Genomic DNA, 17,411 nt, shown 5'->3' with positions numbered 1-17,411 from the left:
CTCTCTCTGTTCCTTTTCCTTTTGATTTCTCGCTATGTAATTCCTTAATTTGCTCCCTCTACATTTCTGCCTTTCCTTGTATCATTTTTCCTTCAATCTTTCTCTATATTTGTCTCTTTGCTCTCCCTGTATTTCTGTTTCTCTCTCTCTCTCTCTCTCTCTCAATCTTGCTGACCACCCCCTAGGCCGATGGAGGCAGACATATGGCAGCAATTTCCATTTGAATGACACCCTCTGGCCGTTCCTGTAAACCTTAGACTGGCGAAATTCACCTCTCGTTCTTAAGCCTGGGGCCCACCCAGTGCCATATGTTAACAAAAGGGAGACTTGAATGGCTCAATATCCCTGGCATAAACAGCAAGGGGTTAGATGTTATTTTGTATTATTTATATGAAAGGTGACCTCTTTAACCCTGTGGATCCTGGAAGGGTTTCAGATTATAACACCATGGAACCCAAGCCTCTAAACACTCACCAGCCTTTATTGGCTTTGTCAGAAATTAGATTTATGCAAAGTACAGCTTGTTTTTCATTAAATTGGGCAGAAGTGCTGATTATTTACACATTCCCCTGTTAATAAGCATTGTTCAGCCAGTAAACTATTATCATTTAAAGTACATTTTTTTTATGCACACTTCATGCGACAGAAAAATGGAATCATTTTACAGTCAATATAACACTGATTTCTAGATGGTTCTCAGGTTTTCTAATTCCTCAAACTACATGGCAACTAATAATTAAGTTAATATTACAGAACTTTCCCTGGTGTTTCCCTTGGGACCCCCCCAAGCAGCACAGTTTGCTTCTTTTATATTGTCAGGACAGGTTCCCAAAAATCAAAATCATGCGTGGTTGTTTGAAAGTTGCCACTGCGTGATTTCTATTTTTTTAAATTAGTTTTACCTTTTGGGACTTTCCCTTATGGCTCAGTGCTGCGTGTGAGGGTAGACTCAGCAGCCAGCTGGAAAAGCAGTTTAATTCTGCCGGATTTGTCTTGGCAGTTCCTCATTGGATCGCTTTGACAACAGGATCCGCAGAATGTAAAAGCACGGAGGCTATGCTCGAACTGTATAAAACACTAGTTAGATCGCTGTTGGAGTACTGCTTACAGTTCTGGTCACTGCAGTGCAGGAAGGATGTGCTCGCATTAGAGAGGGTGCAGAGGAGATTTACGAGGGTGCTGCCTGGACTGAGAATTTTAGTTATGGGAATTGATTGGACAGGCTGAGATTGTTTACTTTGAAACAGAGGGGGCTGAGGGGAGATTTAATTGAGGCATATAAAGTGATGAGAGGCTTAGAGTGGATAGGAAGGTTCTATTTCCCTTAGCAGAGAGGTCAAAAACCAGGGGTCATAGAGTTAAAGAAATTGGCAAAAGCAGGGAATTGAGGGGCATTTTTTCACCCAGAGAATGTTGGGGAGCTGTGCCTTGCTGGCTGAAAGGAAATCGATTATATTTAAAATTTACTTGGATTTTTTTTATTTGTTCATGGGCTAGGCCAGCACTTATTGCCCATCCCTAATTGCCCTTGTTCAGAGGACATTTAAGAGCCAACCACATTGCTGGAGACCTAGAGTCACATGTAAGCCAGACCAGGTAATGACAGCAGATTTCCTTCCCTATAGATGAACCAGATGGGTTTTTACTACAATTGGCAATGGTTTCATGGTGAACACTAGACTTTTAATTCTGGATATTTTAACTGAATTCAAATGCCACCATCTACTATGGTGAGATTCGAACCCAGGTCCCCAGAGCATTACCCTGAATCTTTAGCCCAGTGACAATACCACTATGCCACCATGTATGAATATAATGTGGGAAAATGTGAACTTGTCCACTTTGGCAGGATGAATAGAAAAGCAGCATATTATTTAATGGAGAGAGACTGCAGAACTCTGAGGTATGGAGGGATCTGGGTGTCCTGGTACATGAATCGCAAAAGTTAGTATGCAGGTACAGCAAGAGATTAAGAAGGCAAATAGAATGTTATTGTTTAATGTAAGGGGAATGAAATTTAAAAGCAGGGATGATTTGCTACAGTTCTACAGGGCTTTGGTGAGACCACGGGCAGAATTTTTTGCCTACTGGGCGGGCAGGCCCGACCCAATCTCTGGCGGGCGGGCCCCGCCGCTATTTTAAGCGGGCGGGCCAATTAAGGCCCTCCCAGTGTGACGCCCAGCGGGAAGTGCTATGCGCTTCCTGTGCAGATGGGGGGGGAAATTCCCCAAATGCGAGAGTGCGCTCTTTCGTGCATGTGCACGAAAGAGTGCACATCTCCCTGAGGCTAAGTGCTGCCTCAAGGAAATCGTTGCAAGTTGTTCAAACATTAAAAATAGAAAAATAAAAAGATCCTTAACGTGTTCCTCTCATGTGACAATGTCACATGAGATGGGACATGTTAATAAATTTCACTAAAACTTTATTAAACTTTTTTAAACCCTACATGAAACCTCATCCCGCCGGTGGATGAAGTTTCATGGTTTTTCAGAAGCCCGGTGGGGCTCCTGGCCTGCCCACCAGCCTTAAGGTTGGATGGACAGGTCCTTTACTTGTTTTTATTATCCTGTCAATGGCCTCAATTGGACATTGACAGGTCGGTGGGCGCACAGCTGGTTTTGCTCTGCCCCCGCCTTCCTGCTGATTTAAATGGGGTGGGATGACATCGGGGGTTCCCCCCCCCGAAGTCATCCTGCGTCATTTTGCGCATTGGCAAGCGGGCCCTGCCACCTGCTCGCCGACGGCAAAATTCAACTCCACATCTGGAGTACTGTGTACAGTTTTGGTCTCCTTCATTGGGAAAGGATATAATTGCATTAGATGCAGTTCAGAGAATGTTTACTTGATTGAATATTGGGATGAAGAGGTTATCTTATGAGGAAAGGTTGGACAGGTTGGGTCTGTATCCTTTGGAGATTAGAAAAATGAGGGGTGATCTCATTAAAACATATAAGATTCTGAGGCATCGCAACATGGTGGATGCTGGAAGAGACTAGAACTAGGGGACACAGTTTAAAAATAAGTGGTCTCCCATTCAAGATGGAGATGAGAAGAATTTTTTCTCTTTGAGGGTTGTAAGTCTGCCCAGAGACACTGGAGGCTGAGTCAATGAGCAGTTTTAAGAGATTCTTGACTAACAAGGGAGTCAAAGGGTATGAGGGGGTAGGTAGGAAAATGGAGTTGAAGCCACAATCAAATCAGCCATGATCTTATGGAATGACGGAGCAGGCTCAAGAGGCCGAATGGCCTACTTCTGCTCCTAATTTTTATGTTTGTATCCATGAAGCGCTGTAACGTAAAAAGCTATGGATCAAGAGCTGGAAAGTGGGGTTAGACTGGATAGATATTTTTTGGCCAGCACAGGCATGATGGGCTGAATGGCTTCCTTGTGTGTGGTAAATTTCAATGGGGCAGGATTTTCCCGTTGGCGAGCAAGGGCCCGTTCGCCAATGTGTAAAATGATGCACGGTGACGTGAGGTGGAACTCCCAACATCACCCGCCCAATTTAAATTTTCAGGTAGGCGGGGGCGCAGCCAAATCAGCTGTGCACCCGCCGACCTGTCAATGGCCAATTGAGGCCTTTGACAGAGTCATTGAAGCAATTAATGGTCCAACCTTAAGATTGGTGGGCAGGCCAGGAGCCCTGGTGGGAATTAGAAAAAGTATGAAACCTCATCTACGGGCGGGATGAGGTTTAATGTAGGTTTTAAAAAATTTAATTAAAGTTTTAAAAAAAAATTATGGCCATGTCCCAACTCATGTGACAGTGTCACATGAGGGGACATGTCAAGGAAATTTTTTTTTTCTATTTTTAATATGTTTGACAGTAAAGGCGATCTCCCTGAGGCAGCACTTAGCCTCAGGGAGATGAGTGCGCTCTTTCTTGGGTTTAGGGATTCCCCCCCGCCCGCACAGAGAGTGCATAGCCCTTCCGTGTGGATGTCATGCTGGGCGGGCCTTAATTGGCCTGCCCACGTAAAATGGCAGCGCGCCCCCAATTGAGGGCGCCGATCGGAGGCGCGCCTATGCGCATCCACCATTCAACTTTGCCCCCGACGGGGGGACAATCCTGCCCTATGATTCCAGGATTCATTTCAGAATGACAGATTAAGTCATGTAAAATTAAAAATCTGAGACATAATTCCTTTCCAACTTTTAAAAGAGCAACACCCTCATGAGAAAAAATGTTTGGCACTTGTGTTCTGTTCTGAGGTGCTCAGGATGATGCTGTAAAACTGCGTGGAAACACATCACAGCTTCACTTGTTAGAAAAATAATATTTGCCTTTTCGCCATGGTTACACAAAAAGGCAGAGAGATGTACAGTGTACCTATACTCCCAAGAAGTGTACATGGCTGCGAGGAGGGAAAATTTGTCTGAATGATGCTCTGACCATCGTTTGCATTTTTTTAAATGCGTAAGTGGAATGTGGGCATTTGTGAACCCACCCCTGATTGCTCTTGAAATGAGGGGCTTGTTGGGCCATTTCAGAGGGCAACTAAGAAGCAACCACATTCCTGTGGATTTGGAGTAGGCCAGACCGGGTAAGGATGGCAGATTTTCTTCCATAAAGGACAATAGTGAGCCCGATGGGTTTTTATGACAATTGATGATAGTTTCATGATTACCATTGCTGACACTAGCTTTATATTTCAGATTTTTGTTTTTCCCCAACTGAATTTAATTCCACCAGCTGCCGTGGTGGAATTTGAACTCATATTCTCGGAGCATTAGCCTGGGCTTCTGGATTACTAGTCCAGTGACATTACCACTACTCCATCATCTCCCCCTAAGAGCTGGAGTAGCTGATGTTTTCTTGCCCATCAATTTCATGTATTTTTGAATAGCCACGTGTGTGTTCACATACATGTGTGTGTACTCATATATGTGTTCCAATGTATGTATGTGTAAGCATCCATGTAAGTGTGTGTGCATATGTGCTTGTGTCCATATTAAGGTTGCTTATCCTCCAGGATTGCGCTGAAAGTCTTCAGGCTTTGAGGATTAATCTCCAGGACACTGCTGTCTGTAAAGTAAGACAGGCATTAGGAACATTTACAAAAACAAAAACAGAATTACCTGGAAAAACTCAGCAGGTCTGGCAGCATCGGCGGAGAAGAAAAGAGTTGATGTTTCGAGTCCTCATGACCCTTCGACAAGTTCTGTCAAAGGGTCATGAGGACTCGAAACGTCAACTCTTTTCCGCCGATGCTGCCAGACCTGCTGAGTTTTTCCAGGTAATTCTGTTTTTGTTTTTGTTTTGGATTTCCAGCATCCGCAGTTTTTTTTGTTTTTAATTAGGAACATTTAGTTTTGTTTTCATTTCCTTGGGCCACTTTTATCTATTAGCTATAAAAATTTGGAGAAGGTATTGATTGACGGTCAAGAATCAAGTAACAAAGAGTCTGTTTCAATTCCAATTGGTTTAGGAAAGTGGACATATTGGATGACCAATGACAGGAATACGGGGGGGTGGGGCAATCGGAGGTGAGAGTTCATGTGATAGGACACCTAGGAGTCTGCCCAAGCAGAGCCTGACAAATGTAGGTGCCCCCCTGACCCTATGGAGGTCTTAGCACTGCTTCACTCACATTGCAGGGCTGCTGCCAATGATAGGGTCTGGCATCACCAGCTGCACCATGATATAAAGGGGTTGGTCATTCACCATTCTATCCAGTCTCTGCAGCCTTTGGGTAGGGAGGGTCATCAGTGTGCTGTCTGGCGCAGAACTTGGAAAGTATCCCACTAACACCCCCGGTGGCCTGTTGTGTAACTGCAGTGCTTGATGGGCTACCGAGAAAAGACTAAGCTTGTTGGGTTCTTTTGCTTCAAAATAGGCCTCCAAATCCCTGGGTTAAGGAGAGAGAGAAAATCCGTCAAGGCCCCACCTTCTAAATGTTATTCTGGGGGACTGGTGCAGGACAAGGGCATAAAGCCTGGCTGAGATACTTCCCATGGTTGAATAGAGGCTGCTGTTGCTTACTGCCTGGACTCGCACATGCAAGTTAGGTAACTTGGGCGAGACGCCAGAGGGCTGCTGGTCTTTGTGGGGCTGTAACTCTTTCGAGTACAAACCTGTTTCCATCTGTTTCAGATGAAGTTACATTGTTTCATAGTTTGCCATTGTGAGATTTGAACTCTTGATCTTGGGGTTACAAACCCAGTACCATAACCACTTGGCTATTTAGGCCAAGCTTTGTGGGGCTGTACCCCTGCAGGACTGAGCAGCAGCTTCAGGAGGGGGGAGGTGGGGAGAACAAACAAACATAACCCCCCCCCAATCCCCCCCCCAATCCTGGTGCCCTGCAGAATTAAACTTGCCTAGAGGGGGAATTGGAGAGGTTGAACAGCAGGCAAGTTTTCAATTTAAATTTAATTATGCTTAAATTTGTACCTGATAAGGGCTTGTTTATCTGACAGCGCAAGCTGTATAAAGACTGATAAGGACTATCTTAGCCTGGCTGATATCGATCACGGGGTCCCCTGATACTGATCTGGCTGTTAAATTAAGTGTTACACTCATGTTGATCATAGCACCCTGAAGGGACTCCTCAGTAACTGTGACAGAGTATCTCCTGTGGATTTGCAAATTAAATTCTGAAAAGGTTCTTATTATCAGTTCAATTTCTTATATTTCTCCCTTCGTAGAAAATATTTTTGTGGTGTTGTCGCTGGGATTTCCGTGATGTGCCATGGTGGGAGTGTAAAATTTGATACTCTCCACAAATGAGCTGTAAAGAATGCCCAGCAGTACAACTACCTCTGTACTTTCTACCTTTAATTTCATCATTAGCACATTCCTCAACACCCCTTTGTCCTTTTGTCTATGACATCTTTGACAATCTCTTCTTTGCCTCTACCTATCACTGGCCCTCTATCCAGCTCTACCAAACGGACTCGAAATGTTAACTGGATTCCTCTCCGCAGATGCTGTCAGACCTGCTGAGTTTTTCCAGCTATTTTTGTTTTTGTTTCAGATTTCCAGCATCCGCAGTATTTTGCTTTTACCTCAGTACTTCTAAGCTGGCTGCATGGAGCATTTTGAACTGTGAACTACAGGTACAAGTCTGGCACTAGTGGGTACAGGTCTTACCCAAATGGGTATAGATCTGATACTGGTGGGTATAGGCCTGACATTAGCAGGTACAGGTCTGATACTAGTGGGTACATGCTGGCACTATTGGGTACAGGTCTCTGGGGGACATGGGTACAAATCCCACCAAGGCGGCTGGTGGAATTTGAATTCAGTTAATTACTTTGGAATATAAAGCTAGTCTCGGTAATAGTAACCATCGACCATTACTGATTATTGCAAGAACCCACCTAGTTCACTAATGCCCTTTAGGGAAGGAAATCTGCCATCCATGCCTGGTCTGGACCACACGTGACTCCAGACCCACAACAATGTAGGCCGACTCTTAACCGAAATGACCGAGCAAGGTCAGTTCAACGGCAATTAGGGATGGGCAACAAATGCTGGCCTTGCCAGCCACATGAAAGAATAAAAATAAATTTAGAATGATTGCCAGGGGGGTTAAGACAGGATTGGAGTGAGTGCTCGTGCTCTCTGTGATCAAATTGCTCAATCTATTGTGGTTGAGCCAGGCAACAGAGACCATTGGAGCCGCATGACCTAGCAAGGATCTGCTTCTTCACAATAAGGGAGTGGTGGAGGGGAAAGAAAATGAGAGGAAAGGCAAGAGAAGTTAACTATTTCCAAGCAGGCCCACTCCTTCGTTATCTGCACTTTCAGACATTCACATGCATCCTGTGAGATAAAAATCTTTCTCCTGATTAAATCATCCTTCACTTGTTCTGTGCCTTTGGCCATTGACAGGCTTGAGTGTGAGTGAGTTCCGCAGTGCACATCAAAACCCCCAACTCAGTGGGAGAGGCAGTTCTGGCAGGACCAGTAGCAGGCCTCACAGAGGGACAATTGGACAAGCACAGTGCGGCTAGTTAATGCTGAGATGTTCACAGGCTGAACTGTCCTGCCTTGTCTTCTGAAAGAAGAGGAAGTGTAGAGACCAGATGGCATGGTGGAAATGGTGGATGGGGGTGGGATGGAGGAAGTGGAATATGTGTTATGTATATTTATATATTATATATATTTATACCAACATGATGGCATCTGTATTAGAATCTATCCATCATATCACCTATTGAGATAGCAGAGACACTAGGGGTTCACTATTTTGAAAGGTGTGCCATTTATATTGTGGGACTGTATCTGTAGCAACACTGGCAGCCCATTTTGACTTGAGGTGATGATACCTCCGACCTCTGTCACTGAAGCGGAGGAGACCTCTCCGTCCCTCCCTCCCTCCCTCCCTCCCCATGCTCCCACCATTAGTTGTTGAACATGCCCATCCCCTTGCCGCACTTTCTTACCATGCCAATTGGAAAGCACAAAGACTCTACATTGCCCAATTGGATCAACCATCAGTTAAACAGCCTTATTTTTCCTCAGCCTCCACTCCTTTTGTTACCAGTAAATAAGCGTGTTCAAAACATAAAGGAAAGAAAACCATTTTTTTTAATGCCCCTGTGATATTTCTCCTGGGATTGCTTGTGTCTGGAAGATTAGTCTTTAATTTCTGGAGACTCCAGGGCACTTCTGGAGAATGGACAACCCAACAGTAGCAGCAGCTTCAGCTGACACTTTTGGGGTCATTTTAACCTGACCTGCCCTAACATAGACAGGAGAGTAAAATGGGGCGGGGTGTAAAACCGCCACCCAACCCCGTTCCATCAATTCCCTCACCACATGGGTCGGTCAAAATGACCAATCATTCTGAGCAGATTTCCATCCCTCCTGACCTGCACTCACCATAGCGTTGTGCCTGGATCAAGGATACATGCTATACATCATCTGATACTCATGATTTTTGATGTGCGCTAGCAATGGCTGAGGTTCCTTGTTACTGGCCTGTACTTAGAAAATTACCTCCTGTGTTTCTATTGAGCAAGGAGACATCAACGCAGTTATTTTAACAGCAAGCTACAATTTTGACATTCTGTATTTCTTGTACAATTCACAAGCATTTCACAATTGATTAAATTAGACTGCCATTTAGATATTGAGCTTCACAGACCATTAATGTTCCAAATACAACAACATCTTGTATTTCGATAACACCTTTAATATTTTAAAAATTCTTTCATGGGATGTGGGCATCACTGGCAAGGTCAGCATTTGTTGTCCATCCCTAATTGCCCTTGAACCGAGTGGTTTGCTAGACTATTTCGGAGGGTAGTTAAGAGTCAGCCACATTGCTGTGGACCTGGAGTTGCATGTAGGCCAGACCGGATAATGGCGGCAGATTTCCTTCCCAAAGGATATTAGTGAATCAGGTGGGTTTTTACAACAATCAATAATAGTTTCATGGTCACCATTATAGGAACATATGAACATATGAAAGAGGGGCAGAAATAGGCCATTTGGCCCCTTGACCCTGCTCCGCCATTCATTAAGATCATGGCTGATCTGTTCATGTTTCGAATTCCACATTCCCATCCACCCCTGATGACCTTTGATTCCCTTGCTTAACAAGAATCTATCAATCTCCACCTAAAAAATATTCAATTTATTGAGACTAATTATATATTCCAGATTTATTAATTGAATTTAAATTCCACTAGCTGCCGTGGTGAGATTTGAACCCATGTCCCCAGAGCATTAGCCTGGGCATCTGGATTATTTGTCTAGTCACATTAGCACTGCACCTCCGTCCCTGCAGACCAATATAGTAAAATGTCCCAAGGCACTTCAGAATGGCATAACTAGCCAAAAATTAACATCAAGTCAAAGAAGGAGATATGAGGAAGAATGACTAAATGCTTGGGTAAGATTTAAGGAGCATTTTAAAGGTGGAGAGCGAGGATGAAAGGTGGAGAGGATTAGGGAGGGAATTCCAGAGCTAGGGCAGCAGATAGCACGATTGCCAATGGTGGGCCGCATTAATTAAGGGGTGCACAGGTGGCCATTTGGAGGAACACAGGGTTCTCAGAGGGTTGTAGGGCTGAGGAGATTATAGGTGGCACTATGAATAATTTGGATATGAGGAGGAGTATTTTCTAATCATGGAGTTTGTGGACTGGAGTCAGTGAATGTCAGCGAGCACAAAGATGATGGGTGAGTGGGATTTGGTGTTAGTTAAAATAAGGGTGCAGAGTTTTGGATAAGCTCAAATTCATTGAAAATGAAAGCTGAGAAGCTGGACTGGAGAACAATGAAATTTGTCAAGCCTGGAGTTAACAAAGCCATGAATGAGGATTTTAGCAACAAATGGGTTAAAGCAGGGTGGAGATGAGCCATGTTATGGAGATGGAATAGGCAATCTTTGTGAGTGAGGGTTTGGCTCAATTCTTCTTGGTTAGTGTCTCACTAGACAGTCTCGGGCATTCTGGCCATCACAATTGACCTTAGGGACCCTGCCTGGTGGAAGAATCATTTGCGCTTTCAGTCCCTGATCGCTATCCAGCAACCGCTGCTAGTAAATGAGCTTTGAAGAGGACATCACTAGCTTGGCTATTTTGCTCCTATATAGTTTGCCACCTTGGCTCCCGGTAAAGGATGGTTACTCAAGTGAGGAGGCAGGGGAGAAACCCAGTGACTGTTGGTGCTTTATTTATGCATTAAGCATAATTCTATGTATTGCTGAAAAAAAGAGACTTACTGTTGAAGCTTTTAATTTTGTACTCATCTGGACAAGACATAAGGATGCTAAATTTCAAATGGAACAACAATTCGTACTGCGTGAGAAAAAGAGTGCAGATTGGTGAAAACAACATGTCCAGGCTTTTCTGAATTAAACAAAAGCCTAGGGTCAATAGTCCCCTGATGCATTATCCATGACGATGCTTTGACCAATCAGAGTCAGCTGGCCAACCATTCAGCACCCTTTTCCCATAAATTGTTGCTCCCTTTGAAATTTGGCATTCCTGTGTCTGTCCTGATGAGTGCAAGACAAAAAGCTTCGACAGCATCTCTCTTTTTTCAGGAACTCAAGTTCTGTACTACTGAGTGACTATAATTCCATGTATTTATAAGTATTAGTGAATGTTTACTAAATCAGAAAAGAGAGAAAAAATGTATGATCCATTGTTACATTTTCATGTCCTTTCAAGATAGGACACAGGAGTCCAGCAAACAGATACATAACTGTAAAATGTTTGCATATCGTGTCCATCTCTGATAGTTTAACTAAGAGTTTAACTAATTTACTTTTAAAATTAGGAGGAAAGTGCTAAATGTACATATCTTTCACTGTCTGCATGTTTCTCTCTATCTCCGTGTCCTACTGTAATGGTCTCAGTAATTAGAATATCTACATTTCCAGACTATCCATGAAAGACAAGCGATAATTACAAGCTGCCTGTTTGCTTTTGAAATTCAATTGATGCTTTTAAAACACGTAAAATTAGGATGAGGAAAGGTGTCCTGTTTTTCTCAGCTTAATGCACTTTCGGAAGCTTTCAAGAACATCATTTTAACACCAACTAAAGTTTCTACAGTTGTGTAATCATTGCAGTTGTAGGATATGCCTTCAGCTAATAGAGTTAGCACTTTGTGTAAAGATATCTAGCCCAAGCCAATGCCATTTACCATTTAAGTCCAACTGATATATTTTGTATGAGATTTCGCTGTGTATTCACAGCTTTAAGATAATAATTAAATACATAGGTAAAATAATATATTTATAAAATAAAGGCTACTCTTTGACAGGTTTCATGGAATAAAGGACAGATTTTTAGAATTCAATCCCCAAAGCCCCGGTAAAAATGCAGTGAAAATATCCATTTAATATAAATGAAATTTGTATATCAGTGGTCCTGCTGTTATCTCCTGCTGGGTATTCACAACACTACTGTTATAAAGCAGCAAATCTCTGATTCAGAATGAACAATATCATGGGGGACCTGCAGTTCATTGATACATATTAAACCTGGAATATTATTAGCCCTAATTATTACATTAGCATTAGCCTAGTATGGCCAGAAAGCATAAATTTAAATTTGTGAAAAGTAAATTTAGAATTAATAATTAGGATAAATGATTTGACTCAGATTTTAGCCCCGATATCAACCTAACCCTCTCCCGACACAAGTGGAAAAGATTTGGGTCGCACACCTGTTTTACAATCTATCCCTGCACAAATTTATACTCCATTGATTTTATCGTCAGGGTGCGAAACAGGTATGTAACCCTCCTACATCATTCCTACCGGGTGCGTGATGTTAGAATCGGGGTTAGATGTTTGGAATAATCTGCCAGAGCAATTAGTAGAGTCAAGGATCATTCAAAATGCAGCATGATGTTAGGCTGGGTTAGTTAGGTTACTTGAGGGGTAAACTTTGTTCATTCTTGAACATTTTAATATCATTTTTTAATTTTGAGTTCTCAACCAATATTTTAAAAGTCTTCTGAATCTGTACATAGGCGGTTGAATCTGAGTATTGTTACCCAGTCAGGTAACGGAGTCCCGACCATTTGAATGCTATTTGGTCTCCTCTCTGTCAAATTCGTGGAATTTAACCTGCTGGCCAGATTCAGAAAAGACGTTAAAAACTGGGGATGTACAAGGTGCAGTTGCTTAGAATTCGTGACCTTGATCATCTGATGGCACCTTCTTCAGGATGCTGGAACGAAGCAAGCAAAGGCTTAGACAGGCAAGCCAGGCCCTCTCATGGTAGGGTTGTCAACCATCCCAGAATGACCAGGAGTCTCCTGGAATCAGTATTAATCTCCCGGTGGCCAGAGAAAGCCACCTGGGGGATTTTGAACCGTGGCATCAGCGGCAAAGGGAGCAGGCGTGGCAGACTGGCCTTGTCAAGACGGGGTTTTCTTTCTCTCGCCTGTGTTTGTTTGGTCTGCACCATCTTTAATGCAGGTAGCTCAGACTGTGGGTGCACGTGTGAGGCCTAAGGCTGCGCCCTCAGTGCTCGCGGGACATTCAGACACCCCGGCTGGCCGCTGATTGGAAGCAGCCGCTTCACTTCCAGGTGTAAAGTGCAATGATGTAGTGCCGTGGCTCGGATTGGTTACCAGTAGCTCCGGCCTGGGACTTTTAAATGATCCTGGGGCTGCGGAAGCTGGAGCTGGGAGTTTATAGGTAGGATCCTCCTTTAGTCCAGAATGAGGGGGGGGGCCTATCATTAGAATAATGTGCACTTCTGTTAACTTCTTCAGGCAGGGACGGGCAGAGATGATCCCCTGGGAATGTGTTGGTATTTTCAAGGATTCCCAGAGTTGCTCCCGCCATGCTGCCGGCTACCTGTGACTCGCTTCTGCCGATGTGTCCCGGAATACGTCCAGCCAGAGTCGGTAACTCTGTCTTGTGGACAGGGCCCAGGGCCAGGCAGGACCAAGAAAACATACCTGACCCAGCTGCCAGTAGCACCCAGGTTTGGTGGCACTGACCCAAGTGCATCTAATGCCCCTGAATCGCTAATACCTGCTGTCAGAGACAAATGTATGAAGCAATCCCCCCCCCATCATCTCCTTCCCCTAATTCTCTAAAGAATGTTTTCTAAAATAAAGTAACCAGTTACAATAAAACACTTTTATGAATCTCACTCCTGTTCCACATGGTGTTCAGAGCAGGAAGTAAGCCAAACCGCATCAGGCCAGGAGAATACAGAGTTAATTGCTTTACAACTGCATTGTAAAACACTTTTAATACTCTTGTCAGTACATCTTAATGTGCATTCTATCAACAGAGTATTAGGGCAGTGACACGTTTATTGCGGGTTTGAGAAAGCCCTGTTTACTGAAACTTGGCAGTGAAGTGCTGCTGAAGAACATCACCTGATAGCCTGATGGCATTTTTACTATGCTTTATTGCAGCTAATCACCCCACACGCAATTAGAGTGCAGACCCCTCCCCGGCACATCCCTGGTGTGGTGGAAGTCACACTGTCCTACAAGTCGAAACAGTTCTGTAAAGGGACTCCAGGCCGATTCATCTACACAGGTAAGCGAGCCTGTGACCGCGGGCTGTTTTTTTTTTTTGGAGCTTGTTGGTGTTGTGGAGTGGTCACTGGTTCTTTTTTCTTTGCTCCTTTGCAGTATTTGTAATCATTGTTGGCTGGTTGGTTCTTACCAGTGCTTCTGCTCTTAAGTCACCGTCATGCTGAAGGTTCCATTAGGTTGTTCTGTCAGTGGCTCGATTGGAAAGTGCATTGACTGCTGTGGAACTGAGGGCTGCAGACTTGTCAAGGTCCTTGCTTTGATCCCTGATCAATCTGCGCTTGATTTCAGTCCGAGCGACAAATGGCTTTGCTTCCCGGCTGCCGTTACCCAACCCCTGCCCTTCCATCCCACCCACCCACCCACCCACCCTGAATCACTACCACTGCAGGAATGTGCATGTGTATTTGGAAAATAAACGAAGATGGAGTTAGGCTTGACTGAATTGATTCCCCCGGGTACAAAAATAGCTTGCCAAGACTCACTATCCAGGAACACGTCTGCTTGGGGAGAAGTGCTGAGAGTGAGGGTGGCGGAGAGGGAGGGCAGGCTTCAGGTACTCATAGAATTAACTGCATGTTAGCAGAGTTGGGAGGTGGTGGGGGTGAGGCAGGACCAACTGAAAATAAAGGGAGGTTGCTCCATTGCCATAGTGTGGGTTGGTTTATCCATGGTGTGTAGGCTTGCCCACTTCCACAATAGAATGACCAGTGTGAACTATGCCAGTGTCTCGATGCAGCCTGTACAGTGCTTTGCCAACATCTTAACTCCAAATTCCACATGAAAATAACCCTGTTTCTGCAGTTCCTGTTGAATTATTTGTACATACAACAAGGAGCACACCCTTAGCCCTGGAAAGAGTACAATTGAGTGTAACTCTCTGCAGACCGTTCAATTATTAAACATCCTAGGTAGTGTCCTGAGTAGCCCTTAGTTTCCCCCATTGGCTCCGTGGGTCAGACCACAATGCAATGTTGTTCTGAACCATGTCAATCAGTTAGGTTCTCAGTTCAATCCCCAGTGTGCTCTTGAATTAGCTGATCACATGAGGATACCAGTTACCTTGGGTTAAGTAGAGGAAGCAATTCCTCATCATGGTGACTCCTGCTGGGTATCACAGGTACCAATAGCAGACCAGTAGTTGCCTTAACTAGTAAAACACCCTGAGTCAGATGCGATAGTTCAAACTCAAATCGGTCATTTAATGGTGACGAGACATCATTGTCGAGTCTTATCCTAGCTTCAACCAGCAGGAGTCGGGATTAGTAATCTGGAGTGATAAATCTCCCTCGTCCAAGAGACACTGGCACATGGCTCCAGCAGGAGTCATGATGGTGAGGAATTGTTTCCTCTCCCGACCAGCTCCCCAGCTGAGATTGGCTAACTTAACAGGTGGGTTAACAGTTCCCCTTAGCAATAGCCTGGGTTGGATTAGGTCTGGTGAAGATTACTGTATAACTTGACTCTCTTCCCTCTTCCAATTTCAAACCCTCAAGGTGCTTTTAACAGCATTGCAGCACTAAATTGAAAAGATTTTTCAAAGAGCTGGCACAGGCATGATGGGCTGAATGGCTTCCTTCTGTACTGTCAGATTCTAGGATTCCAGCACTAATTGCTGTTGCATAAGTTTGGCAATTGTAGTCAATGCCAGGGCCAAATATATGATCACTGCCCTCTAGCAGTGAAGATCCACTGGTCCTGTGAGTCTAGGTCTGCTGCCAGAAGTCAATGGGTTTGTATTTGACAGTGACATCGACCATCACCCCTGTCACCCCAAAGGCCTTTAAAATACACTGAGCCTGTTGGGCACTTGAATATGCTTTTGCCATGACCTAAGTTGTATGACAGCACAAGTGCATAGCACACCCAATGACACAGAAGCATGTATACTCAGATACATACACACACACACACACAAAACACACACACACACACACACACACACACTGTACATGTGTATACATACAAAAGACACAAATACACACACTTGCATGTCCACACTGCTCTCACGTGTGGAAACATGTACATATGGACACCCATTCAGGACATGCACACATGTTAGTGGGAATGATAGTTTAATTTTTCCTAAGGGCCTGAATGAAATGTTCTAACTCCTAATCTCATGAGACAACCCAGAAGATCATGTTTGTAAAGACCCCTTGTGATGGATAGACATGAGCAGGTGAAGGGTTAATTCAATGGAACATGAAACTATCACCGTGAGTTTTAAGTTTAATAGTGCTAGAATCTCTCATACATGATTACACAAATAAAAAGCCAATTATGGGGATGTAATGAAAGTATTTGACTAATAGTTCCTTTAATTGTATTGCAGATAGAATTAGGCCTGCCAACAGTACAATTTAAACACTGGCATAAATATAAGACCATTATTTTTATTTACGGGGAAACAAAAGCTAAGTTTTGCAATCTCTTTTAAAACAAATAGGAATTATAATTTCCTAATTTGCAAATATCACAACATCAAAATATATCAGAAGTCATTCAAACAGACAAAGAGAACGTAAACACAATTTGTTCACTTTATAGTCTTAGGCCAGTAGAGCACGATGCACTTGTTGGAAGATTTGAGTTATACTGCTAGCAGTACATGCAGACACAAAGAAGACCTAGGCCATGACTATGAAGAGAGTGCGAGTGGAAGTGTTCATTCTCTCCCTACTTATTAAGAACAACTCCCATCCGGGTGCTTTTAAAATGTATTTTTATACTATGATGTGGTGCAGGTCAAGGTGATGTGAGAGAGGTTCCTGCAAGGACTGATTCCTCTTCTCAGTATATTAAATGGGTACCTAGCTCTGAGTTATACTGCCAGTTGCTCATTGATGCCTACCCAAAGCCACTTCACAATGACATGGAAGTGCCGTATAACTGACTGAGTCACATTTTTGTTTTCTCTTTTACGTCCTCTTTTTGAGCTATATGCTTTTTTTTCCCGCTTATATGTAGGGCCTGAACCCTTCTAGCTTGTGAGGACTGTGGTCTGCACTCTTAATACCTCTACTAGGGGTATGTAGCAAAGGACCTTGGGTGGATCATTACTAATGGTCTTCCATCGTGAGGTAAGTAGATAGTGCTGAGTGGATATATCAACCCCAGTGCAAGTCAGAACTGGAGAACTTGCCACATGCAGTTGCAGATGCAGATCCACAGCATGGCACCCCAGTCACATCTGAACTTCAAGCGAGTCAGGCTGGCTCTTGAATGGATGTCATGGAGTTCATGAAGTTGGGGGCTACAATTAGTGTTTCCCTGAAATAGTTAATGAGAAGCCAAGTTGGGTTTCACAGGTACAACATCACTTTCCATTCTGGTATATAGGAGTGTCAACTTGCTCCCCCTAGTGGTGGGGCAGGAATTGCATCACTCGGCATGGAACCAAACACTCCAGGCCAGGTGGGCAGGCCCCAGATGCAG

General features: G+C 43.9%; 1 protein-coding gene across 4 annotated transcripts in view; it reads left to right on the top strand.

Moving 5' to 3' along the window:
* Positions 1–17,411, top strand: part of ebf1a (EBF transcription factor 1a) — a 492,107-nt gene that overhangs the window by 279,194 nt on the left and 195,502 nt on the right. For all 4 annotated transcript variants that reach the window (XM_041193628.1, XM_041193630.1, XM_041193629.1 and 1 more), the window contains exon 10: positions 13,851–13,977. In XM_041193628.1, the coding sequence (XP_041049562.1) occupies positions 13,851–13,977 (127 nt within the window). The remainder of the gene's footprint in view (positions 1–13,850; positions 13,978–17,411) is intronic.

This window comes from Carcharodon carcharias, chromosome 8, assembly GCF_017639515.1.
Source record: "Carcharodon carcharias isolate sCarCar2 chromosome 8, sCarCar2.pri, whole genome shotgun sequence".
In the NCBI taxonomy this organism is placed as follows: domain Eukaryota; kingdom Metazoa; phylum Chordata; class Chondrichthyes; order Lamniformes; family Lamnidae; genus Carcharodon; species Carcharodon carcharias.
The sequence above is the reverse complement of the archived record's forward strand: the minus strand, read 5'-3'. Positions and strand labels throughout refer to the sequence as shown.